General features: G+C 41.8%; 1 protein-coding gene across 3 annotated transcripts in view; it reads right to left on the reverse strand.

The window, feature by feature from the left end:
* The window catches only part of pacsin1a (protein kinase C and casein kinase substrate in neurons 1a), a 29,574-nt gene extending 5,902 nt beyond the window's left edge, over positions 1-23,672 (reverse strand). Inside the window, exons 1-6 of one of the 3 annotated variants that reach the window (XM_031844778.1) lie at positions 23,507-23,672; positions 16,702-16,768; positions 4,781-4,910; positions 2,169-2,325; positions 1,746-1,981; positions 285-440 (exon numbers count right to left, since the gene is read on the reverse strand). In XM_031844778.1, the coding sequence (XP_031700638.1) occupies positions 285-440; positions 1,746-1,981; positions 2,169-2,325; positions 4,781-4,840 (609 nt within the window). In that variant the 5' untranslated portion in view covers positions 4,841-4,910; positions 16,702-16,768; positions 23,507-23,672. Of the gene's footprint in view, positions 1-284; positions 441-1,745; positions 1,982-2,168; positions 2,326-4,780; positions 4,911-8,489; positions 16,677-16,701; positions 16,769-23,339; positions 23,486-23,506 lie in introns of those variants that run through there. The other 2 variants (XM_031844779.1, XM_031844780.1) reach the window with 2 other exon arrangements.
* Positions 23,673-23,930: the final 258 nt, after the last annotated feature.

Below are 23,930 nucleotides of genomic sequence, written 5' to 3' on the forward strand. Positions count from 1 at the left end.
AGCCTGATTGATAGCCATTTAAAACCCTGACAGGTCACTAATTTAAAGCTGCCGTGAGAACAAGTCTTGACCAGCAAGGTAAGTAAACATGATGCTTTTCTGTGAGTTTGCATAGAAACATGTCTTGGATCTACTGACCAGTCTGAAAATGTTTTATTTGCATGTGATTGTGTGTATTTACGTGTTTTTTCACATCTATGTTTTTTACTCTCCTCAAACTAAATAAAACTAAAAGGACTTTAACTGTCTTCTCTTGTTTTTTTTTTTCACGGCCTCGTTCTCACCTTCTGCACATCCTGTTTGCATTTGTCCACTTTCTCGTGGAGTTTCTTCTGCTGGTCTGCTGTGACAGAAGCCTCAGTCTTGCCGTTGGCCTCGCGGGCTGCAGCCAGCTTCTCCTCCTTGCAGGCCATGTGATATGTCTTCTTAGCTGCCTCCATCTGTTTGTCCAAACACAGCAGGCATTATATCTCACATACATTATCTAATGTGACCGAAGGAAGTCACATCAACTCATCTCAAAGTAGGACTGACCACCTTGCCCAGACACGATAACAGATCTTAATGTGATCAGTGTCTAAAACTGCATAGACGTTATTATGTCCTTGTATCCACGACCAGAGTCATATTTTGCTACTTATGGTTAATAAAACAACAACAACAACAAAAGTACAAATACAATACTGTAAGTTTTCCATGTAGAGTCAAAAAACCCAGTCAGAGTTTAGATCAGTCAGGGTCTCATATGCTCCGAGTCCTCTCATATCTTCCAGGTCCAGGCCTAAAGCAACGGACCCAAACAACCTTAAACACTGTTTATTTAATGGTTTTAGACTGTGAAGTTTGTTCAAACGTAGCTCTCAGAGCTGTGAATCTGGAAACGTGCCAGTGAAACCACCATGGGTGCAGCCACAGACTTTGTCATGGAGAAACTCAAGGATTGGCCTCAACAGGGCCTCCCTTCAGACACAGCATGGACCCACAGACACTCAACAATTGAGCCAAGATAGCCTAATAGTGCAGTTTCACATGACTTTTGACTAAACCAAATACATGAAAAAGTTCAGTGGACACATTTACCACCAGCACTGATTGGACATCCACATAAAATGTCAATAAATAACATTTAGTCCACTTAAGGGCAGTGGAAACAAGTTGGGAGCACAGCGTTGACATATTAACACCTTCTAAGTTGATATGGTCAACTTGTTAGAAAACAGTTGCTTATTTACACATCCAGCAGTTACGGAGCAACATTATCGTTTATTTGAAGTCGTGTTCGTGTCCACCTGATGCATGTAAGTCCAACATTCACTCTCTTTTTGGTCTCCACTAACTCCTGAGGGAAATATCTGTCTCTTTAGCTGCTAAATATTCCACTATGTTGACCCGCTATAGTCTCTAACGGAGTCCGTCAGCAGTTTGCTGCCAAGCTGGTTTATTAGAGCTGCCTACTGTGGCAGAAAATGAAACTATGAAAGCGGTGAGAGAGAACCAAACAGTAAATTTGTGGGCCTGGCACTTAAAATCAATGACTAACAGAGGTTAGTCAAAGGTTTTAAATAGTGGAGAGAGTGAAAGATGAGTGAATGAATGTTGGCGTGACACAGAACAACATCACAAGCGCGAGGTGAGAGCAGGAACGAACCCGAGAGCAGCTCATTTGTATTAAATGAATATGAATTGTTCTGTTACACCAAAGACAAAGATGATGAGCCGTATACATTTGTCTCCATCCCCCTCACCTCCTTGAGCTTTTTGGCCCACGGTTTCTGAGCCTTCTTGAAGCCTTCATCCGCCTCCTTGGCCTCTTTGAAGCCTCCGATCATTTGCTTGTGATAGGCTTCCTTCTGCCAGTTCTTCACTTTCTCGACGTCCTCGTTCGTCAGGTTGTTCTTCACATCTTGGTGCAGCTCACTCACCTTCTCTGCCTCGGTCATCACAGCCAGCCAGGCTCTCTCCACAGAGCCGTACTGTGGGCCTGGGGGGGGGGGACGACAAAATTATTCATCCCAGATAAAATATTTAGCGCAATAACATGCAGCCAAATATTAGCAGAGAGCAAACAGCAAACTGTGTAAACGGAGCGTTGGCAAATTGAAAGACAGCGTGAAGTCCGTTCATTTGTTGAGCTATTCATTTTTATTGACCCCATCCCGCTTGCTGACCTTTCTCAATGAGCTGTCTCCATCTCTTGGACCATGCAGTTAGCTGATCACCATAAGCTTTTTCTATCTTGGCACGCTCCTGCAGGCAGCCCATGACGTCATTGCAGAGCCGATGGCCGTCATCAACTCTCTTGACAGCACGTTTGTAGTTCCCTACCTGCAGAACACAGGAACAGATAGGTTAAAGGAACAGAAAGCAGATCTGTCTTCACATATGTCACAGAAGAAAATCAATTAGAACATGATGTCTACATCAAAATATACAAAAGAAAATGATGAAAATTGTATTTTTATATCTTTTTATATATAAGATAATATGCTTCTATATGGTAAAATGGGGGACGATTCCCCATTTGTTAAATAGGCAATGCAGGAACAGAGTCGATTTATTTTTGATCAGCACTGTCTAGCTTGTCTGATCGGAGCAGTGATTGGCAGCTGCGTGAGAGACTCCTCGGCTCTGATTGGTTGCTGTTCTTCGGGTGCAGTAGAATCTTGCAAATGTCATTAGGAGACCTCAAAGGAGGCAGAGGAACCTAACAATTCCACAGATTATCTGTCTCATGTTCTACTGTTAGGATGTAGTGACAGTTTGAGCAAATATGACAAAATGTGAATTGAAGTTACCAAATCAGCAGCTTTAACAACAGTTTATTAACTGGAAAGATAGTAGGTTTATGAATATGATTTCTGTGTGTACAGTATGACACAAACCAACACAGTATTGGGAGTCATGTGTTGGTATTAAATGTAGTAGTTATAGGAAAATACCTCAAACAAGCTAATAGGCGATTGTGTCATATATATATATATATATATATTATTTAGCTGTAGAGTTATGAATGGTTCCTCATACAGAGGCATTAACTTTACTTGTATTTGTTGTGCACTGGCTGAGTTACGTGTGTGTGTGTGTCTCGTCACCCTATAATGCATGTTAAAACCAGCATATCTCTTCATTTTCTTTTTTTTGTCATCCTACTCAGTGAGACATACCAGTATTCAGAGTTACCGTCTGCCAAAATAATTTTACTGCCTTTTGCTTTTAGATCTCGCCACCTTAAGCGATACCGCCTTAAAAGTGCAGTGCCAGGCCACGTGGCTCCGCCTCCTCAGTGCCTGCAGGGGGCGTGAGCTCATGGTGCATGATGAAGGGAGCGAGGAGGGGGTGGGGGATGCTCGTGCCTGTGCATGTGTAGTTATGCAATGGCATGGGCTTGTGTTTATGTGTAAATGCGTGTGTGAGTGCTTTAATCCTCTTGAGTGGTCTAATGCAGGAACACAGATTCTCAGCGGTAGACGTCGACGCAGAGACCAAAATACATAGAAACCACAGAGTCCATGTGTTTATGATGCAAATACATACAGTCATGCACATACATCATCAAACGCATAACACGTGGAGAGGCTGTCTGCAGCGCTGCACTGTGATTGGTCCTGACACGAGCATGCATGTGTGCTCATACTGTTTGAGATGAGAGAGCTGCAGGGACGCAGTGAGACAGGTGTGCAACAGTGAGACAGGTGTGCGACAGTATGAGCTTTGGCCTGTGTGACAGATTGTAAAGTCACACCAACAACAACACGCAGGTGGACTCGTTCTACATATGAAAACACACTTGAGCTCTCGTATTTGTGCAGTGTGGTGATTATATTAGGGATATATATTGAGTTTGATTAGTGCTTCACTGCCCAGCTGTGTCAAATATCAACATGTCTGATGACAAAACCTGGGGATAATGTTTTTTTTCGTGGCATTTATAAACCGTGAGCTGACCCGAGCTGTGTTGCTAGTATACTGAGGCTATAGGCAGGTGCATGTGGTGAAAGGCCGCCTCAGAGCGACTGATGACTGAGGCTCTTTGTCTTTGCCTCTGTGGGTAAGAGCCATGATACAAAGAAGACTCTGTATTGAGGGAATTCATTAACGCTACTTTGGTGCGGGTAAAAAAGTATACACCCCCCCCCCCCCCCACACACACACACACACACACACACACACACACACCGCATTGCAGCACGTGAGGCAAGTGAGGATGGATTGAACTTGTATGATGATTATATTTGTCGTGTTGTGTTTATTCATTTGTTGAGATGTACCCTGTGATGAAACATTTTAGCTGCAGTTCTGCTTAATGAGATTAAGGAGGAATTCTTAATCAGGTCACTTTGAAGAAGCCCTCAATTTAAAGCAATATTTCGATATTTTTGGAAATACCCTTCCCAATGGTAGGATGAGAAAATTGATACAACTCTCATATGTGTCTGATAAATATGAAGCTGCTTAGTGTAGCATAGCTAAAAGTGTTTAAAACAAGGCAGATCTTACTCGCGGCAAGACCGCTTTTGCTTTTAAGCGTAAGACCATGCATCATTTTTTGAATGCCCTGGTAGAGTGACCCTCTGCGTTGAGCCTCAGTGGGTATCGAACAGCTACAACTTCTCTCTAATTTTCCTGTAAAAACTTGTTGACACCAATCTCATGGTAATGATTTCAGCAGTGACTCTTTAGGGCTTCAGAAGTCACATGAATACAAGACAAAGAGGCGGGTACGGGCTTGGGGTTGCGGGTTGAAAACCCTTCATAACACACGTGACGGTTTGATCTTTACCTCCCAGAAGCTGTCCATGGTGTCGTCAGCAACTGCACATTCATCGTAGGAGCCAGACATTTTCCTGGATGTGGCAAAGCACTCTAATGACTAAACCTGTCCTCTGCAGCCGAGCTGGGTTCCTCATGCACTGAAAGGCACAAAGAGAAAAAACAATAATGTGACATTACATGACACAAATACAGGAAAAAAGAAGTGCAAGCGACGTGATTGAGCAGACTTAGACGGCCAAGCTGTGTAACAGTGAGGAGAAGCAATGCAGTAACCTTTCATGGCAACTAGGAGACCTTCCAGTGTGATGGTTTCTATTTGAGACATTTATAATAATGAGACAAAAATAGTCTCCTCCGCCATGCATCCAGCGCGGTGCCCTGAGGAACGAGAGGGGGCAACTTATACTGGCGTGTCCTAGAAACGATACCAGAGAGAGTGGAGCATCACGTCAACTCATTCTTCTGACACATTACATCTGAGAGAAATCTGGAACACACACATGCTACACTGTGTATAGCAGCCCAGAATGCACTTTGTATGCAAACACAAAATTGTGTCATTGCCACCATTACTGTTATTATAATACCATTATTACTATATCCGGTCTGTTTTGACTATTTTGCATGTGTACAGTATATATGGTATGTTTTAAGCATCATCTTTGTCCTTTGTCTTTGTTTATATTGCACTACTTTTGTTGTTTCTGTAAAAATCTTTATTCTTTTTTTTAAATAACCCCAAAAATAGACAATTTCCTCCTAAATTTCGAATTTTTCTGATTAATTTGAAGACAAATAAAAATAATTGTGAAACCCTAAAATAGAATAGAAACAAATAAACGAATACAAGATGAGCAGACCTATATGTCCTTTAATGATGTGGTTTAATCACCTATTACTCTGTAAACCCGACAGAATACAGTTCCTCCAGCGTTAAAGGTGATTAATATTTGTTTGTTTGACGTCTGGTCGATATCTTACCACCATGGTTCAAACAGTAGAGACTGCGAGGCGCTTTATCCATATTGAACTCTTTTTGAAGCCTAATCCATTTTGCTCACATGACTAATGGCTTACCCTTGAGAGAGAGCTCTTGAAGCAACCAATACAATACGTTGCATGTGCCTCATAATAATGACAGACTTTCTGTTGATAATGTTACCTGATCTGACATTGTTTCAAGTGGATTTTGGTTATTATCTACTTCTGCACATGGCCCTACAGTGTACAACTTTATTATAGCTTTTAATTAAAACGATAACAACTTTTGATAGATGTCATTAAGAGCACAGTGCAACAATTGATTAATTCCAATACGCACAACGCAAATTAATTGTTAGTTAAGCGTGCTAGATAGAGGTCAATGATCAAGGATGACTCGTGGCCATGTCAGAGCTGAGTCTGCAGTCTGAAGTCTGCTGCAGCACAAGGAATATTTCGTTCAAATATGACCAGAGCCGTCCGTGCTTCAACGCTCATCTTCCTTCTGCAGTCAAGTGCATCCTAATTCCTGCAACATCCTTCATCCCTGGAATGAGTCATGAAAAATGACTCTCTGCGTTAGGCTCAATTTGCATCGGGCTGACCTCACTTTCCTTACACACAATGTAACAACATAATTGTCCTTGTGAGAAAAATAGAAGTCCTTAAACTACAAGGTCAGCTTATGAAGGGAAAGTGTGTCTAGTCGCAGCTCCTGCAACACACTTTGTGTTTCTCACACGGGGTCCACTCATCAAAAAATGCTATCGGGAGAGCGTTCACACCCGGTGTGATTGGATCTGGTTTCAGCTGCAGAACAGGCAATTTATTGATGCTCACTCAGTGTTTCTATGGAACAGTGACCGATGAAGGCGAGCTGTATTTTATCAAAGGCCTCGGTTCGTGTCACCAGCCATCACAACAATCTGTGGTGCTTCTAACAGTCGAGGCTTTCAGGCACTGGCTACTTCAAGAAGGCACAACACAAAATAACCAAAGAACTATTTCATAATTTGACAATTTAGCTGTCAGTGTCTGAATCAGAGACCACTTGAGCCTTTCAGTTGCACTGGGGTCAGCAGCAAAGAAGAAGCCCGTTTTGTACACTACTCTTCTATGTTTTGTACCATATAGAGTATACATACAGTATGTGTAATCCAAGGGACCGATAATATGCTTATAATAAAACCCATTTGCAATATGTGAAGGTGAAGAATTGTTATTATAGGGACAGTGTGTAGGATTTGGTGGCATCTCGCAGTGAGGTTGCAGATTGCAACCAACTAAAGACCCCTTCACTCACTACTTCCTTTCTAAGATGAGAGCAGCCAAGTGCAAAACTGTGGTAATGCCGTGTTCCTTCCTCAGAGGCCATCCTCACCATATTACCAACTATGGTGGCCTTTAGGTAACGTAAAAGGCCCTCTCGAAAGCCAGTGTACGGTTTGTCCGTTCAGGGGTTCTGTAAGAATATGGTGGAGCAACACGGTGGACCCGCTGCCTAATGAGTGGGTCCCGCGGCTCTTTAAACAAACTGTCTCTTACTTGGTTTCCTCTTTTTTTTTTTTAGGGACCTGCGTATAATCCGTTTGCATTTACTTAACATGAAAAATCCTCAAATTCCTCAAAACGTTATGGGTAAAAAATGTTTAGTTGGAAGACATAAAACACACTGAAACCCATATGATATAAAAACTTGACTATGTGATGCAACAAGACCTCATGCAGCTAAGCGGCCCTAAAGTGGCAGGTCCTAATCTCAGCAACAAACACACCCCATTGGTTCTTCTACCAGTCCATCAGCCCGCTTCTCCAATTAGCTTCTACATTCGTGAGTACAACACCTGCTGACATCAAAGCCAGTTAACCTCTGGAACAATGCCAGAATCCCAGCTCATAACACAAACCTGTGCATCCAGAGGCTTAGTTTAACCAAAACTCACACACCTGATGATGTCGAGAAAGCATTTGGATCAACACGATGATTCCCAGTTAGCGGTCCACACGTTTCCTTAATCCCAAACTAGAGCTTGGTAAAATAATTCTGCAGCATGGTTGATGATATGAGAGGTGAAAAGATGATGGATGAGAGCGGGAGAAGCTTTGAGTTTGTGCAAAGACAGTGTGGACATAGAAGCCATCAGTCTTTGCTCACTAGGTTAAGCAACACAGAGAGAACGCATCACAGATCACAAGTCTTAGTTTTGGTCCATTGTGGGAGATTGTTGTGTGTAAGGGTGGAGGATAGGAGTGGTAAGCATTGTGAAGAGGGGCTTACACTTATCATTATTGAGTTCAATCCACCTCAATGACTGCGAACACACCTCTCATTCTCCACTGTCGTAAGTGGTGAGGAAGTCATGATAAAGTCGGAGTACTGTTTCTAATATTACTCAGCTTTTTGCTGAACTAATTTCATATAAGTCGGACAAAACAATGTGTGTAATGCAAAGAAACAAAATACTGCAAACATAAGTAAACTGTAAAAGTAACAGCTGGTCTGTACAAGACACATTTATCCATTTGGGTGCATCTTTCAGCTTGGAACTGTGATCCACCCACTCACTGAACACAACACTTGCTGCTGTCAAAGCGATCCCATTTGTAATTGAAAGTCTTTCAGGAGTCTGTTGTGATTGCAGAGGCGGTATTGTTGCCTGAAGCTGACAAAATACAACAATACTAACCTTTGCACATTTGTAAGTGACTGAACACTCCTTTGCACATTCACTTACCACGGTTGGGTCCATCATTGAAAAAACAAAAGAAACCAATCCAGAGATTTGAAATCAAACAACTCCTTGAAAAGACTCCTTGTGGATGTGAGAATTTGTAGTCCAGATGTCCTTTATGGCTGGTACTTTGAATGGTTAATGTGTTGCCAATTTTATTTTTGCAGCTTTGACCTCTGTGGCAAAAGGGAACCCAGAGAAGACGATAAGTCTGACCGAACCAGCATGTCTCAGAGGCTGAGGGATAATCCTGCAGTGTGCCACTTGAATAGCTTTAGAGGGGGAGGGCGCTAGCTAGGAAGACGAGCAAAGAAGCGGATAGGACGAGTGAGACAAAAAGTGGAGAGAGGAATGTGATGTGGAGATGAAACTAATTATGTCACTATATACTGGCAGGATAGCAGCACACACATGTTGCACTATTTGTTTGTTCATTTCGGCATGTGGACACATGCATTTGAGTTTGTGCGGTGGTGCCGGCACAAACAGAACTGCCCTCCTGTGACTTCATAGAGTTCACAGCAGCACAATTCAACTAAATACTACAAGTACCTGCACAATGGACATGAATGCTTTAAGGACATTAACAAACAAATCCTCCCGATCCATGCGAGACAAATGTTTCTGACACAGTCAGAAGCTCCAGTGTTGACAAGGAACCACAACAAACATGTAAGCTTGTTACCGTAAGAAGATTTCAGAGAGATGAACTAACTTTACTCCAGCACATTAGCAAGCACTCGCTATCTCCTGACTGATTGCACAACAGCGATTCAAAAGATTTGCTGTCGTTTTCTCTTTAGTACTGTAAGGTGATCAAAGAAATCAACTACGGCTGCACTTAAAAATGAATGTGGCATGTCAAACATTCTGAGTAGTAATCAATAAAAGCCTTCAGTTGATGTTTGCAGTTGGTTTACGATGCATTCTGGTTGTCTGTGGATTCTGTTTGATAAGCGCAGCATGTCCTCCTCCTCTACTGAGGACACACAAGGAGAAAGACTGAGGGAGGTCTTTCATTGAGATATGAGCGAGGAGAGGCTGACAGACAGAAACCGAGCGAGACAACGGGAGAAGGGGAGGGGGAGGCGTAGGCGAGATGAAGATTGAGATGGAGGCACGGGAGGGACGTGACAGGAGACAGGTGAGGGAGATGAGAAGGGACGAAGGCAGCAAGAGCTCGGGACGAAACGTGGCGCTGCTCAGACAGCCAAGACCGTTCCCGGGTGGAATACAGAGAGAGAGCCAACGGGGCCAGAAGGGCAGCTGAACACATCAGGACAGAGATGTGATTCATCTCTCGGTGCAGCGCGGAATAAGCAGGCTGTTGGATGTTGCCAGGAGACGGAGCTGCCTTGTGCAGACTTCAGACACGCCGCAACAGCCGTGGCCATCATTAAGCTGGCCATGTGACCGATGGTTTAGACAGCAGCAAGAACGCTGGTTGGGTGACGCAGTGTCAGCTGTCCAGCCCGCAGTCGACTCGTGGGATGTCCTTGAGTCAATGCAACACACACACACACGCAAGAGGGGAACTTCAGGCGTGCGGGTGCAGAATAGAGAGGTATATATACTGAAGATTAGAGACTCATTCAAAAAAAGCAGTAATCTGGGCTAGATAATAAAAGAAAGACAGAGCAGTAGAGACAGCGAGAGAGGGGAAGTGAAGGAGGCTGGTCTTGTGATGTATTTATCAGCTGAACCTGTAGTGCCGTGAGCCCTCTTCGCTGCTCGCTGGGGCATAGAGTAGGAGAGCCAAATGTGGTCTGATGTGTTGATCCAAATAGAGAGTCTGCAACAGAATTTACGGGGTACAAACAACCCTCATCTTCTCTCTCTCCTCCATCAGCGTACTGGCCTATAGGCAACAGGGGACAGCCCCTGAAACAGACTTGTACTTAAACATATAGATTTTTCTTCTATGAGGAAACATTGCGTTGAGCAAAACAAGTAGAAAACTGATACGAGCAAGGAAGATAAATATGCTGCCCAATCCGATGTGGTTTTGCATGGTGAGGAAAATTCTCAATGTAAACAAAACGTTAAGCACAAGCACACACTTAAGTACTGTACTTGAGTACATTTAGTTGCATCCCACCACTGCAAAAATTAATACATGTGGGTGGGATTCTTATAATCTGTTGCAAGATGCCACTCTCAATCTGTTTCTAGCATCAGGCCCATCAGATATTTATGTCTTCACAATAAAAAAAACAGCAAATTATGAAACACACATTTTCTAATGACATTATTAATGAGCTGCCGGGTATTTTAACGATAAGATCTGGTCCAAATAGGCCTGTGCCTGCGCAGGCTAGCAGTGTGGGTCATGATTTTCAAGCAAACCAACAGGATGACTCAGCTATCTGATGATGAATGCCTCCAGAGGGGCTTTGGGTGGCTGCACAATAAACAAGTTTCTGCTTCGTTATTTGTTCCTTGTGTGTGTGTGTGTGTGTGTGTGTTGCCCTTTTCCAATAAATATCGATGTTGTGTAACTGTGTGTGTGTGTGTGTGTTAGCCAGGTGTGCTATTGCTCAGCTCCCAGAACAACAGACCACACACTAATTCATCAGCATTGAGATGTAAATAACAAAGAGGACATTAGGCATGATTTCTGTAGGGAGATGTTCTCCATCCCCCATGGAGGTCAGAGGTCATGGTCAGCTACAGGTCATATGGAGCTGGTAGGGATTGAGCATGCTGCCTGTCATCTGACAGCCATAAAACACTTTGTACTGTGGTTCAATCTCCAACATCTGGGTTAATAAAAGGACCACCAATGAAGTAATGGCCTGGCACAAACGGGCTTATGGAGTACATGTTGCTAACTGAATGCTAACAAAGACTAGGTACGCTTAATGCTAGTACAAATCAACTTAATGAAAAGAAAATAACAGGAACTAGTGAAACTTGTTTTTTAAGCAGTTTAAAATGATGTAACATGCCTAGAGTCACGCAGGTAGCAGAGCTAAAGACTGAAATGGCTCAAACTAAAGTGAGTCTTACCTACTGACTGAGTGATACTACTGAGACAAAACTTGTCAGTTCAAATCGGTTATTATCCAAAGGCAGTTATGCTCCTGTAAATTTAATTACTGCAACACCTCTGAAAAACAATGCAAATACATAATTTAATTGTAATATATTCTTTAATTAGCAACAAGAGGCTGTAAAACACCAAGAATTAAATTAGTCCCTCAGCGAGATCATTCAATAAGCAACAGTCATAAGGACATGATTCACTGTCTCTCTAACCTTGTTTACAACTATTATTGCAGACTAGGCACCATGTAGACAGAACTTGAAGCATGACTCTATGACTGCATAGCTGTTTTCAGGTTTATTTAGAATATTTCAGTTCATGGGAGAAATTTTATTTTCAAAGCAGCTGTCAGAAGTAAACACCAGTGACAGTGTGTGAATAGGAGGTGTCATAAGGTTTCAGTTGTCCAGGGACCCAGAGGTAAACATTCTACTTTAAGTCAAGATGAAATTAAAAATGCCTTTTCAACACTTATAGATCACTTTCCGAGTCATGTTGTGCAAAAGAATTACAAAAAAATCCAATCATCTTTTCTTTCTGTAAACAAAATATGGATTTTGCTTCGATTAGCTAGTGCCAACCAATTTCAACCAATAACATGACACCGTCCATCAATCAATCTTCTTCAACTTTTAGCAACAAGAGAGGCGTGTGTGGAGCCACAGTCATCTGTAGCTCCGCATCGTTCTCATAGAAGTGGACGGAGGCACTACGAAGCCTCGAATTCAGCATTTTGGCCGTCGCCATTTGGGTTTTTGGCTTCACTTTTCAGAACCAGAGGCTGCTGCTTGATGCCGCTACATCCTAAGCCCGCCCACTTTTTAGTGGTGCAATCAAGTGCAAAGGATTTCATTTAAATCCTTCCTGCCATCCCTCCCGCTCAAATATTCCATTTCACTGGCGAACACTCTCTGTGCCGAAGCTAAAGATGCTCTAACTTCTGTTTCACTGGGACTTTAATATCTGCTTCGACAAATTTCGGTTACTGGAGCATTTTCACCTTTTGGATGGACATGAAACTCTGTCTGAACCATCAGTACGAAATATTAACCTTTGGATTGGGAAAGCATTGGAAAAGAAATGTAGTTCAGTGACAAGAGTCACAGATACAAGACTGAGTAGATAAAAACTTCTAAATTCTGTCCTACGCTGCCAATGAAGGGCTGAAATAATGGTTTGAGCTAATTAACTTACTTTCTGGGTCATTTTTGGATGAGTTCAGCCACTGTGGGCTCTGACTGGTATCTTCTCTGCTAATGTTCAGTGTCAGTTTTGCATTTTTTAGCCACACTGATGGCATGGCTCTAGGAATAGCAATGTCACTCGGTTGCTCGCTCCACCACTTTGGTCCGGACTGAAATATCTCATAAACTACCTGATGAATTGCCTTGGTCATGGTCCCCAGAGGATGACTACTATGGACTTTACAGTTCTCTAGCGCCATCATGAGGTTGATATTTGAGTGAAATGTCTCAAAAACTCCAGGATGAGATGGCCATGACATTTTGTAAATATATAAATCTTTCCCTCTGGATGAGTTGAAAGAATAACTTGTTTGCAAAGCTAATTCCCATCTGCCCCAGCTGTATTTTGTGTTTAGTGCTAATCAGCAAATGTTGTGAACATGGTCAACTCTATACCTGCTAAACATCAACATTAGCATTGTCAGTGTAAGCTTGTTAGCATTCAGCTGGAATCACCGCATGGCTAAGTACAGACTCACAGAGCCACTCGCATGGCTGCAGACTTGTCTTCTTTAGCAATATGACAACCAAACCATGATTTCTGGAAAAAACAAACTGTCGCATTATGTTCTATGCGTTTCTTGGAGTAATGTGAATTTGTACATGTAGCTATCCTGTTCAACCATCCATGCCAGACATTTTGTGAGGATATAAACCGGATATAAACCAAAAGTCCGTCTTCACACACAGATAAACAGAGTGAGATCCAAGGTGGCTGAGACCAACAGACAGAGAGGAAGAAACTATTGAAGGGATGCTGGCTGGATCCATCAACAAATTTGGCTGCTGAGCGGAAACATACATTCTACAACAGGCAGCAAACACTCACACAGTCGCGACTGAGTTGTGATTTAACACAGTGTCCCGAGCGCTGCAGCAGTCGTTATGTAACTATCAGGCCTCTTGCCACAAGCTTCCTGGTGACACAAGACAGGGTTAAAAAACGTCCAGGGGAGGGCAGAGAGAGAGAGAGAGAGACGGACAATAGAGGCGGATCAGAGCGGGGGAGGGAGAAACAGACATATTGTGATGGGTGGTGATGAAGGAATGAACTGCAGACATGCAGCAGTGGCTGTGAGATGGAGCTGAGAGGATGTAGGCTCTGGTTCCGGTCCAGTTTTTCCCAATATCCAAGCAGAAAGAGGGAGCAGAGGAAGGGAGGGAGTACATGAACAGTCAATCTGGAAAGTCTGCTCTTCAAACACGCCAGCTTTCCTCCTCCTTACCGTTTAGCTGCCTGACGCCGCACTGAATACTGATGGGCTGCCTTCAAACGCACCGTCTGTACGTGTGTGTATGTGAATTTAAGGAGGGAGTGAGAGAGGGAGTTGAAACGGAATGAGTGCTACGGATTATTTTAACAAGAGAACGAGATATGCATTGCATACCTCAAAATATGTTCAACAAAATCAGCTAATATTTTCGTTTAAAAAATAATGAACAGTTTTTAAATGTTTACTGCCCCTATCAACATCGGACCTTAAATGTAATTTCCTTTTTTAGAACACAGCGACAAGGCTCGTTAGTAACAGCCTTTGGTTCTCTTTCCAAAGTAAACGTGAGACATGAAACTGCAAAATGAATTAATTTCATACTGACTTTGAAAACCAGTTAGAAAATGTATGTTCTTGATGGTAAAAATGCACGTTTGGTTAGTTTTTACAGGAGAGGGAAGAGAGGAGGGGGATTTCACTTCAATAAAATTAAAAAAGGCTAAAGGTTCACTAGTTTTAGCCAGTTAGCATGCTAACATTAGCTAATTAGCACTAAGCATACAGCTGAGACTTGATGGGAATGTCATTAATTTTGCAGGTCGTAGAAATTATTTTGCAAATAGATATTTTGACCTGAATATGACACAAGAAAAAAGTCTGAAGAAGAACTCAATTTCAAGGTAATCCACCGTCTAATCGTAATTTTACTTAAAAACCACAGATGTCAACCTCATGGTTGTGCTAAGAGAAGAGTCATTATATCAACAAAGTCAGTAACAATCATCCTCTGGAGACCATGAATGTCTGGACAAAACCGACGTTGCCATCCATAGAGCCTGACAGGAGAATACCTGCAACAAAACCAGGTTGCCCAGAGATCTGTCAACTGAATGTCCAGACTATAATCACCTTACATCCCTATTTATACCCAGAGGTCATTTAGGTAGAGTAACTGACTGTGTGCCTGAGACTGAAGACTTGAAATCATATCTGAGTTGCCAAAATCAAGACCGGACCGAGACTTGTTTACGGCGAGAGTCAAATCTGACTGCTGAAGACTCAACTCAGCACTAAAAAGCAAAAGCTCAAGACTGCATCACACTTGGAATTGGCACACACATGTAGTATTTATTTGTGGCAGTCGTGACAACAGATACAGCCAATTTGGCTTACAGAGTGATGGGTGGATACGTCGAATCGGGAGCCAAACTAGTGCTGCCGGTTGTTAAATAAAGAAGGAAGAAAAATAAATAAGCCTGGTGTAAATGTGTCCATGTAGGAATTGGCTAACCAGCCTGGAGGTATAAACAAGCCACCAAGCCTGGGCGACCTCCCCAGCTGGTGGACAACTCTAAATTTGACTTTAGAATTTAGAACATCCTACTTTAAAAATGGTTATAGGCCAATGCTGCAAAGTGGGTCTGACAGATAACAAATAGATAAAATAAAATGGTAGGTTATATTTGGTTTCTTGCTATTTAAACACTATTACTGTTGCTGTGCTGCAACAGCAAATCTAGATCTAGACCTAAGTTCCTCCTTCTCTAGAGCTGTCGTTTTGTAAAATACATAAGAATATTACAGATGTTTTGTATTACCACCTCAAATACTTAATTTCTTCTTTCTCGAAAAGAAAATCATGAATTGATAGACTTCGAGAACTAAACTTTACTAAACGGTGATATCTTAAAGTGATTCTTAAATAATGCCATGTTGATATCGTGAAAACGCAGAATCAAATTGGTAGATATTGTCCTTAATTAAACATTTTAAAATAGCAAGACTAAAAACTAAGAATCCCCCGATTTGATGAGACATTTTATGGTTATCTAAAAAAATAAAACTGAAGAAAAAAGGCATTTCTGCAACTCAAAAATGCAACATTATACTAACACGACAAAAGGTAATTAGAGCACAAAATAATATCTGGACAAGACAGAGAGGGTATAATATTGCTGCAGGTGATATTATGTTCTTTAAGTTCCTGCTAAACCTTTGAGCATACTTAGTTTACCTGCAGTATAAACTCAGGCCCAGCTTCATCTTCCAGTCCAAACTGCACAGGATCCCTGGAGAAGCCTTACTGAACTGTTCCATGAAGACCTGATGAGCCTTCTCATACAAAAACAACAGTCTGTGCTCATCAAACAGCTGCTTAACCTCCCTGCTGCAGTGAGGTTCTGCCGTAATACACACAATACAAACATATCAAACAAGGAAATCAATATTGCCTCGTGAGTTACTATTCTCTCCAGTGAGAGAATAAAGATAAATTCTGAGATTACCTCCTCTGAAGACAATCCCAAATTACTAAGAGAGTATAAATGTTAATGCGACCCAAAGAGACTACAGATCAGTGGCTACGATGGACTGTGGCTGGAAGGCTGAAATGTAATACTACAGTAGCGTAATATTCATCACGTACAGAGTAAACCAAATAAAGAATTTAATAATTAAATCTAATATAAGTCTAAAAAGGGAAACTAAAATGACCTCCCGTTAGCTCAGTGACAAATGGGACCACCCTCATGAAATATTAACACCACTGACAAAGAGCTATTAATTACCTCAAGTGGTGTGAAAAGCATTATACATTATACAAAAAGTACTTAAATAGCACTTAGTGGGCCGTCTGGAGTACCTGTGAAACTTGAGGATCAAGCGAGCGGGAAGATTTGGGAGAACAGACGGCACAAACGGGTACAACTCACCTTCTCCGCCAATGGTCAGGTTTCCATAAACCTTAGAGAGAGCTGTCGGTCCCCTGCAGGAGATCACCTGTGGAAATAAAACATGAGATGTAGGGGTCAGTCTTTTGAGCATAAAGTTAACAGTAAGTTAAAGTGCTGCTAAAATGCTCTTAATGGGGATATAAATGGAAATCAGTCCAACAACACGTGTCAAAACACCAAATATATTAACAGATTCTGACACCTTTAGAAAGTAACTAAATGAATGTCCGCCACCTCTGTTTCTTTGTAGTTGTTCACCAAAACACCAGCATGTTAACAGAATTATAACCCAGTTAAACTTAAAAAGGATAATGTCATGAACTTAACGTGTGCTCTTCAAACACAGTAAAAGGTTATTATGCACTTTAGCTCCAAAGGATTTTGATGTGAATTCTGCTATTATTTTTGAACATGTGTCAGCAGACAACACATACACTGATATAAGAAAATAATATCATATATCATGTATATATTCAGCATTCATTTAGTCACTAACACGTACCACATTATAGCAGTATGCAGCCCACAAAATTCAACACATAATGCTCGCCCACACCACAAAACTTTAAACAGCAATATAGATAGCATGAGAGAAGTATATTCGATATGTGATATATCAAATATTAAACTTCAAAAAGGTGGAATCCTGTTTATTACACAACTGTTGTGTTAAGTTGTATTTTTCTTAAGACAGATGAATCATTTGATTGTTGAGATAAAACTGTGACTGAAATCTTCAGCATTTTCCAACAAGTTATATAATATATTGAAGTATAAAGGTTCAAATGAGTGCGACAATGCAATTACTTGAAACATCAGATACTTTTCTCTCTACTTTTCTTCATACACCATGTTATTTAAACTATGTTTAATCCCCCCCCTGCAACACCCTGATACCATGATTAAATGATGACCTACTTATATGCACTTGTGCTGGGATCATCCACTGGATCATAATACTGTTTTTCTACATGAATTAGTCCAGTGCTGTTGCTGGTTTGAAATGTTGAATTTACATAAAATAAAACTAAAAAGAAACTTAAATCTCTACATTGAAACAATCTGTGGTTTGACACATTTAAAACAAACACTTGTAGCTTCATCGTATGCAAAAACAACGAGTCGGCTAATTGATTGACAGGAAAGTAAACTGAGAAGAATTTGGATCATTTATTGTAATGCAAGCAAAACTTCCAACTTATCAAATGTGAGGATTTGCTGCTTTCTCTGTTTTCCATCAATATAAATGAATATCTTTGGGCCGTAGACCGTTTAAAGGAAATACCAAACATTTTGAAGCCTCTGGGAAACTTATTCCAATTTGTATCTAATGAATAGTCGACAAAATCAATCAGCAATGAAAACAACCACTAGTTGAATCTCTAGCTTCAATATCACGCTCATATCATCATATGGCATCTCGTCTTCTCTTTAATAACAAGACATTCAGTGGAGAACATCGATGAAGCTATGATGACTTTAATTCAGCTTAATCTGTCCATGAAAGCGTCACGTGACTGACAGAAGTTATTCTCTCTTCTGCATTTGCAAAACGCCATAAACCAACCGAGGAGGAATTGTATTGAACTGTAAACTCATATCTCATATTCATGGGATACTTTATCCCCTTTACACAATCCCTGTCAAGAAAGAAGTGTTAAATGTATTATAATGAAACAAAGGTTGAAAGGTTGAATATCCTGTAAACAATTTAATTTGGGTGGCAAAATATTTACTCAAATGTAGAATTTTTCAGACCTCCTGTTTCTAAAGCATTTAAAAGTCAAATTGATCGTCTTTGTAAAAACCTCAGACATGTTAATGGGGCTTTTATCAGTAATCTATTTGTGACAGCGCGCGAGCAACAGGTGCCAAGTTACAAAAATTCAGAGGTGCACCTCGCACCGGGGTCACTACAGCGAGCATTAACCAAGCACGAGTCTGTGTTTTTAGTCATTGACGTAGTTTGACTGAATCTTGCTGCTGGGATTTGCTCTTGCTGCACCTTATTATGAACAGGATGAGCAGACGGATGCCTGACAATAACCACATCCAACAGACTCTGGCACAAATTCATGTCGAAATGCTGAGTCACGGTCACTGTATCCTGTACTTCACCTGACTGTTCCGTCTGAAAGATACAGAGATCAGCAAGTCTCCCGGTGAAGGAATCATCAATCATTCAGCAGGTAGCTGCAGTCAGATGTGAAACTATCACTCGATTGGTGCATGAATAGAAAATTAACAGAAATTTTGATAATAGATTTATCAAATTTACCAAAAAAATATCTGTTTCCAGCTTCTTAAATATGAATATTTGCTCGTTTTCTTCATGTATAATAACAAATTAAATATCTTTGGGTTTTGGACTGTTGGTCAGACGAAATATCACATTTGACTCATACACGCGCAGACACGTAACAACATGAACTGCTTTACTATCCAGTCAAGAAGACATCATTAAATCATATGCTTTGAGTGTGTGTGTTTCTACTTGATCGTGTCAATGTTTTGTGTTTTTATTGCTGTGTGGTTGGGTGTATGCTTGTGTGTACTACTGTATTCTTTTATTTATGTTGATACGCCAATATGTTCTTTTGCTTACATCTATATTCTTATATGTCATCCGTAATGTAAAGCTTAATGAAATGTGCAACATAAATAAAACTGCCATTGCCATCTGTCTGAGTGTGCCCATGAGGAACACACCCTCTAGTGTTCAAAGCAATAACCTGAAACCGATGCACTCGCAAGTGCATTCACGTGTCACCAATTATCACCAAAGCCCCCACTGACGCCGACGTTTCACCGTCCACACCAGCACCGGTCCAAACTCCAGCGCATGATTCATGACTGGGCGCGCTGCGACTCCATTTTGAATTTGCCCCAAAAAGATCATGACACACACACACCGACTCAGGGCTCTGCCTCAGGGCTGAGCCACAGCGACGTGGTCATGGCTGAGAGAAGTGACGTGTTGGGGGTGACGCTGCGTGAGAGCCAGCTGGTAACATGGACCTCATTCATACTGTTCCACATAAAGAAACACACACGTTTGAGTAGAACACTGGAGGAACATGATGTACTGATTAGCACTACTGTAGATAAACTTACAGTAGACATTCATTATTGATGTTATGATTAGCATCCAATCCTGTTGATAGTATTTCATAAAATAAGTAGGACATTAATAGCATCTTACTTCTGTTCTTCTCTCTGGCACTTAGCGTAAAATCGAACACACAGAAACAGATTTACGGATAGAAAAACAAAATGAGATGCTTTTTGTGGTGTTAAGGTGCTTTTGATCATCTCTAATGTCATAAATCTTCCACCACGGAGAGAGCCTTGGCTTGTGTGTGTCCCCCGCTGCACTCAGAGAGATGAGACACTCCTGCTGCCCTTCAGACTCTCTGTTCTTACACCGCCTCTTTTTTCACACCTTGTCAGACACCACTATCTCTTCCCTTAACGGAGGAACAGCAGCCTTTAACCCTTTCGTCAACAAACACATTACAGAGGGGATATATATATATATATATATATATATATATATATATATATATATAAATAAATAACCCCACTATTTCACACATTGTCTTCTCTCAGGAGCATCCACAAACACCAAATACTGACAATGTAACAAAGCAACACACAGGTCACCGCCATGAGGAAACACCCCATTCCTCCAACTCAGATGTATTGACAGAGACGCAGCAAGATTCGGATCAAACTGAAACCCATTTGGATGCTCGGATGCAGGTTTGAAATCTGAAAAAGTGAGCTGCACACGTCGGTATTCTGCACCAGTTTCTCCGATTGCCCTATAGCTTTGCCCTGATGCATTGTAATGAAACATAAGAGAGGAGACCAAAAGAAGGGAAAATCTCAGCTCAAAGAAATAAGTGTTCAGTAAAATCAATTATAGTTTTAACTGGCATGCACTGTGATAAGAACAAAGCAACCTTGTCAGTAGAACTGTGCCTGTTTCTGACATCTCACTTTAAAGAGAAAAGCAAACAACCAAACGACAATAGCTTGAACTGCAGTGCTTCCCACAAATCCCACGCTCCTGTTAAGCCTTTGTCACTATGGACATGGCCAAAAAGAAACCAAATTGCAGAGGAGTCAGATTAAAAACTAAACCATTTAGCAAAACTGCCCAGAACTATTACATTTCCACTTCCTGTGTTAAGCTTTCTATCCACGACCACTATGTTTCTTGTAGTGGACAACAGAAATGTCACAATGACTGTGTTTTATTAACGGTTAAAGATAACCACAGATCAAGCCAGCGGTTGCCTGAGTGAACAAATTGTAATTTAATTCTGACGACAAGCCTCCTGAGCAGCAAGATGTGGCCTCGCTTTAATCAAGCACAAAAACAAGTCAAGCAGGGAAACACAAAGTAAAGGTTACCGCAGACACACTGAGCAGTGCCGCGAGTTAAAGAGGACATATCTGTGGCTTTACTTCCAAGTGGGAGGGAGGATAGTTAGTGTCTTAATTAACAGCTCTATGCATTGTATTGTACAAGTACCGCACACACACAAACAAATGCACATAAATAGAGAAGTACAGTTGTGAGGCTTACCACTAAAGGGTGGATATTTGGATTTTTTCAAAACCAGCAGCAAAACAATACCAGAGTTTCAGAATTGATACAACAACAATAATGTGTACTTCAGCTGAGAACATGTTTTTCTATTTTTAACAAGAGGCGCCAAACTTCTCAAAAAGCATAAACACAAGCAGCTGTACAATGTCTTTGCCCAGACAAAATGTTATAAAAAATGTTTAAAACCAGGAACTAAAGTGAAAAAGATTACAAAATCTGCCCAGACATTCAATGGCAGCTTCTGGTAATTGACAGTTTTTGATATTTGGTGTCTCACATCTGTACCAAATATCCCCAGCTTTACTTACTAGGCCCAAATTTAGGCCTACATTGACAGATCTGTGGATCCCAACCTCTGCATAAATGTGAAAATAGATCTGATGATACATCTGCAGGGATACCAAAGAAAATACAAGATATGTGCTACACAAAATTATGTTTATTCTCCTAGGACTTTGCTAACTCTTGCTTACTTTCTTTTCCCCAGGTGAAATAATGTATTTTTATTTTTTATTTTGATCTCTACAGGCTGTAAAATCCTCTCGAAAAGGCCATCATTTTTTGTGTTTTGTAATCAGAACCACATATTGCTTCATTTTGAGAGGTCACAAGCCATTAAGTTTGGGAAACACTGCTACAGAGAGATAGATAGATAGATAGATAGATAGATAGATAGATAGATAGATAGATAGATAGATAGATGATTCCGCCTCTGCTAAAATATCATGGAGTTCCTGGTGATGTACTATTAACTCGTCTCCAGGGTGAAGAGTGAGGAGTCTGCTAATAAATAGCAAGTGCTCTTTGACTCCCCTTTACACAATACAATTGGATTACCCCCCCTTGACAGTATCATCATCCCCTCTCTGCAGGCTGGTGTCGGGCTCTCGTGGGGGCACCTTGGCCGCTGACAGACATGCACTCCAGCAAACAGTGGATTCAGCACCGCGGACAGCTCCAAAACAAGCTGAGGCGGGCACAAGCGAGCTGCCTGTCATCTGCCACGTCACCATTTGACGCTATAAAAATACCAATAAAACCCATAAGTGCCCATTTGATCGGTCTCTGTTGTATTGTAACTGTATGCTTTCGAGCAGGGCTGGTTGTTTTATTGGGGGGCAGAATGTGACGCCCCGGCTTCCGTTTAACCAGAAACACACCAGCAACCAGATAAACATCTCCTGCTGCTAAACTCACAAATGTGGCCACGAGATCGGGTTTAGTCAGCTGTATAAGCCTGGATGCGTTTCAGCTCGGGGGCAGGTTCGATGAATGATTAAATAGACCACATGCACCTAATCCCGTGTGGAAAACAGGACGCTCCTCCTCTGTGGTGCGGTTAGTTTGCCAGAGAAGAAACAATGACGCTAGAGATGGCTCCTCTCGCTTTCTGCTGTGACAACCAATTACATAACGTCGGAGCGGAGCGCTCTCCTTAACGTCCATTTCACTGAGAACCCCTCAAATATACAACATTCCTGCCTGCTATCCGGTGTGTTTATACCGACATAACCCCCCCACCACACACATAAAGTAGGTGGTGATTACGACATCATGATCCTGGTCTTGTTTACCCGTTTGACGCATGGACAGGAACATAAAATGGCAATCCTTGACCACCATCTCCATCTGCTATCGTGCACTTAACATGGCAACAGCGTTTGATATCATATTCCTACTGTGGAGCTATATTTTAAGCAAGTACACACATCGCTAATGTACACTGAGGTCAAATTCGCTCATTCTGCAGAAGAAAGAGCTGCATAGTAAAAAAAAAAAACACACAACACCACCCTGCATGATCCTGTCATCTCAGAGCAACATTAGCTTGACTGTGCAAAACCAAACCAAACGACAAAAGCATGCAGTAGTAATCCAAGATGATGCAAGATGCTCCTCTGCACCCTTGGCGTGTGCCAACAACGGTACACCGTTTAAATTGACGCATGCATAATTCACAAATCGCCATGGTATTGCTGGTGAATCTGTAGCAGCCTACTTGGTCGGTGTCGCGGCAGAGACGGGATGAGATTCCTCTATCCCCGCGTAGCCCTTTGCTGAAAGGATGCTCAGCTTCTCTTCGCCAGTGCAGCGATGTGCCATCAACACAGAGACAGAGCAGAGACACACACACACACACACACACACACGGACTGACTGACTTACCCGATGCTGCTGCTTAGGTGCACTACTACCCAGTGGCCTGCGCTGCGAGTTATTCGGTATTTCCCCTTGCAGTGACAGAAGGTGACCCTGCGTTCTCTCTGCAAGACTCTGCATCCACTAGATCACGATGCACGCAGCAAGGGGGAGCTCCACGGCACAGGCGCGCGTCGGAGGGTGTGTGTGTGTGGGGGGGGGGGGCAGCGATTTCCTTTCAATGGACAACAAGGAATGGGCTGCAGGGAAAACGAGCAACCGACTTGGAAACGGGACTTTTCAAATTCCCCTCCCAACATTAGCCGCATGAGTTTATGGGGAGCTTTGCCAGATTGAGGTGGTTGAGGAGTGGGGAACTTGCATTTCTAGGGTTTCATGAGCATTTCAGCTGTATGTGGATCACATTTGAGTCTGCGGAAAACATTTTTTG

Source organism: Anarrhichthys ocellatus, unplaced genomic scaffold (assembly GCF_004355925.1).
Source record: "Anarrhichthys ocellatus isolate YVR2014 unplaced genomic scaffold, GSC_Weel_1.0 scaffold5, whole genome shotgun sequence".
Taxonomy (NCBI): Eukaryota; Metazoa; Chordata; class Actinopteri; order Perciformes; family Anarhichadidae; genus Anarrhichthys; species Anarrhichthys ocellatus.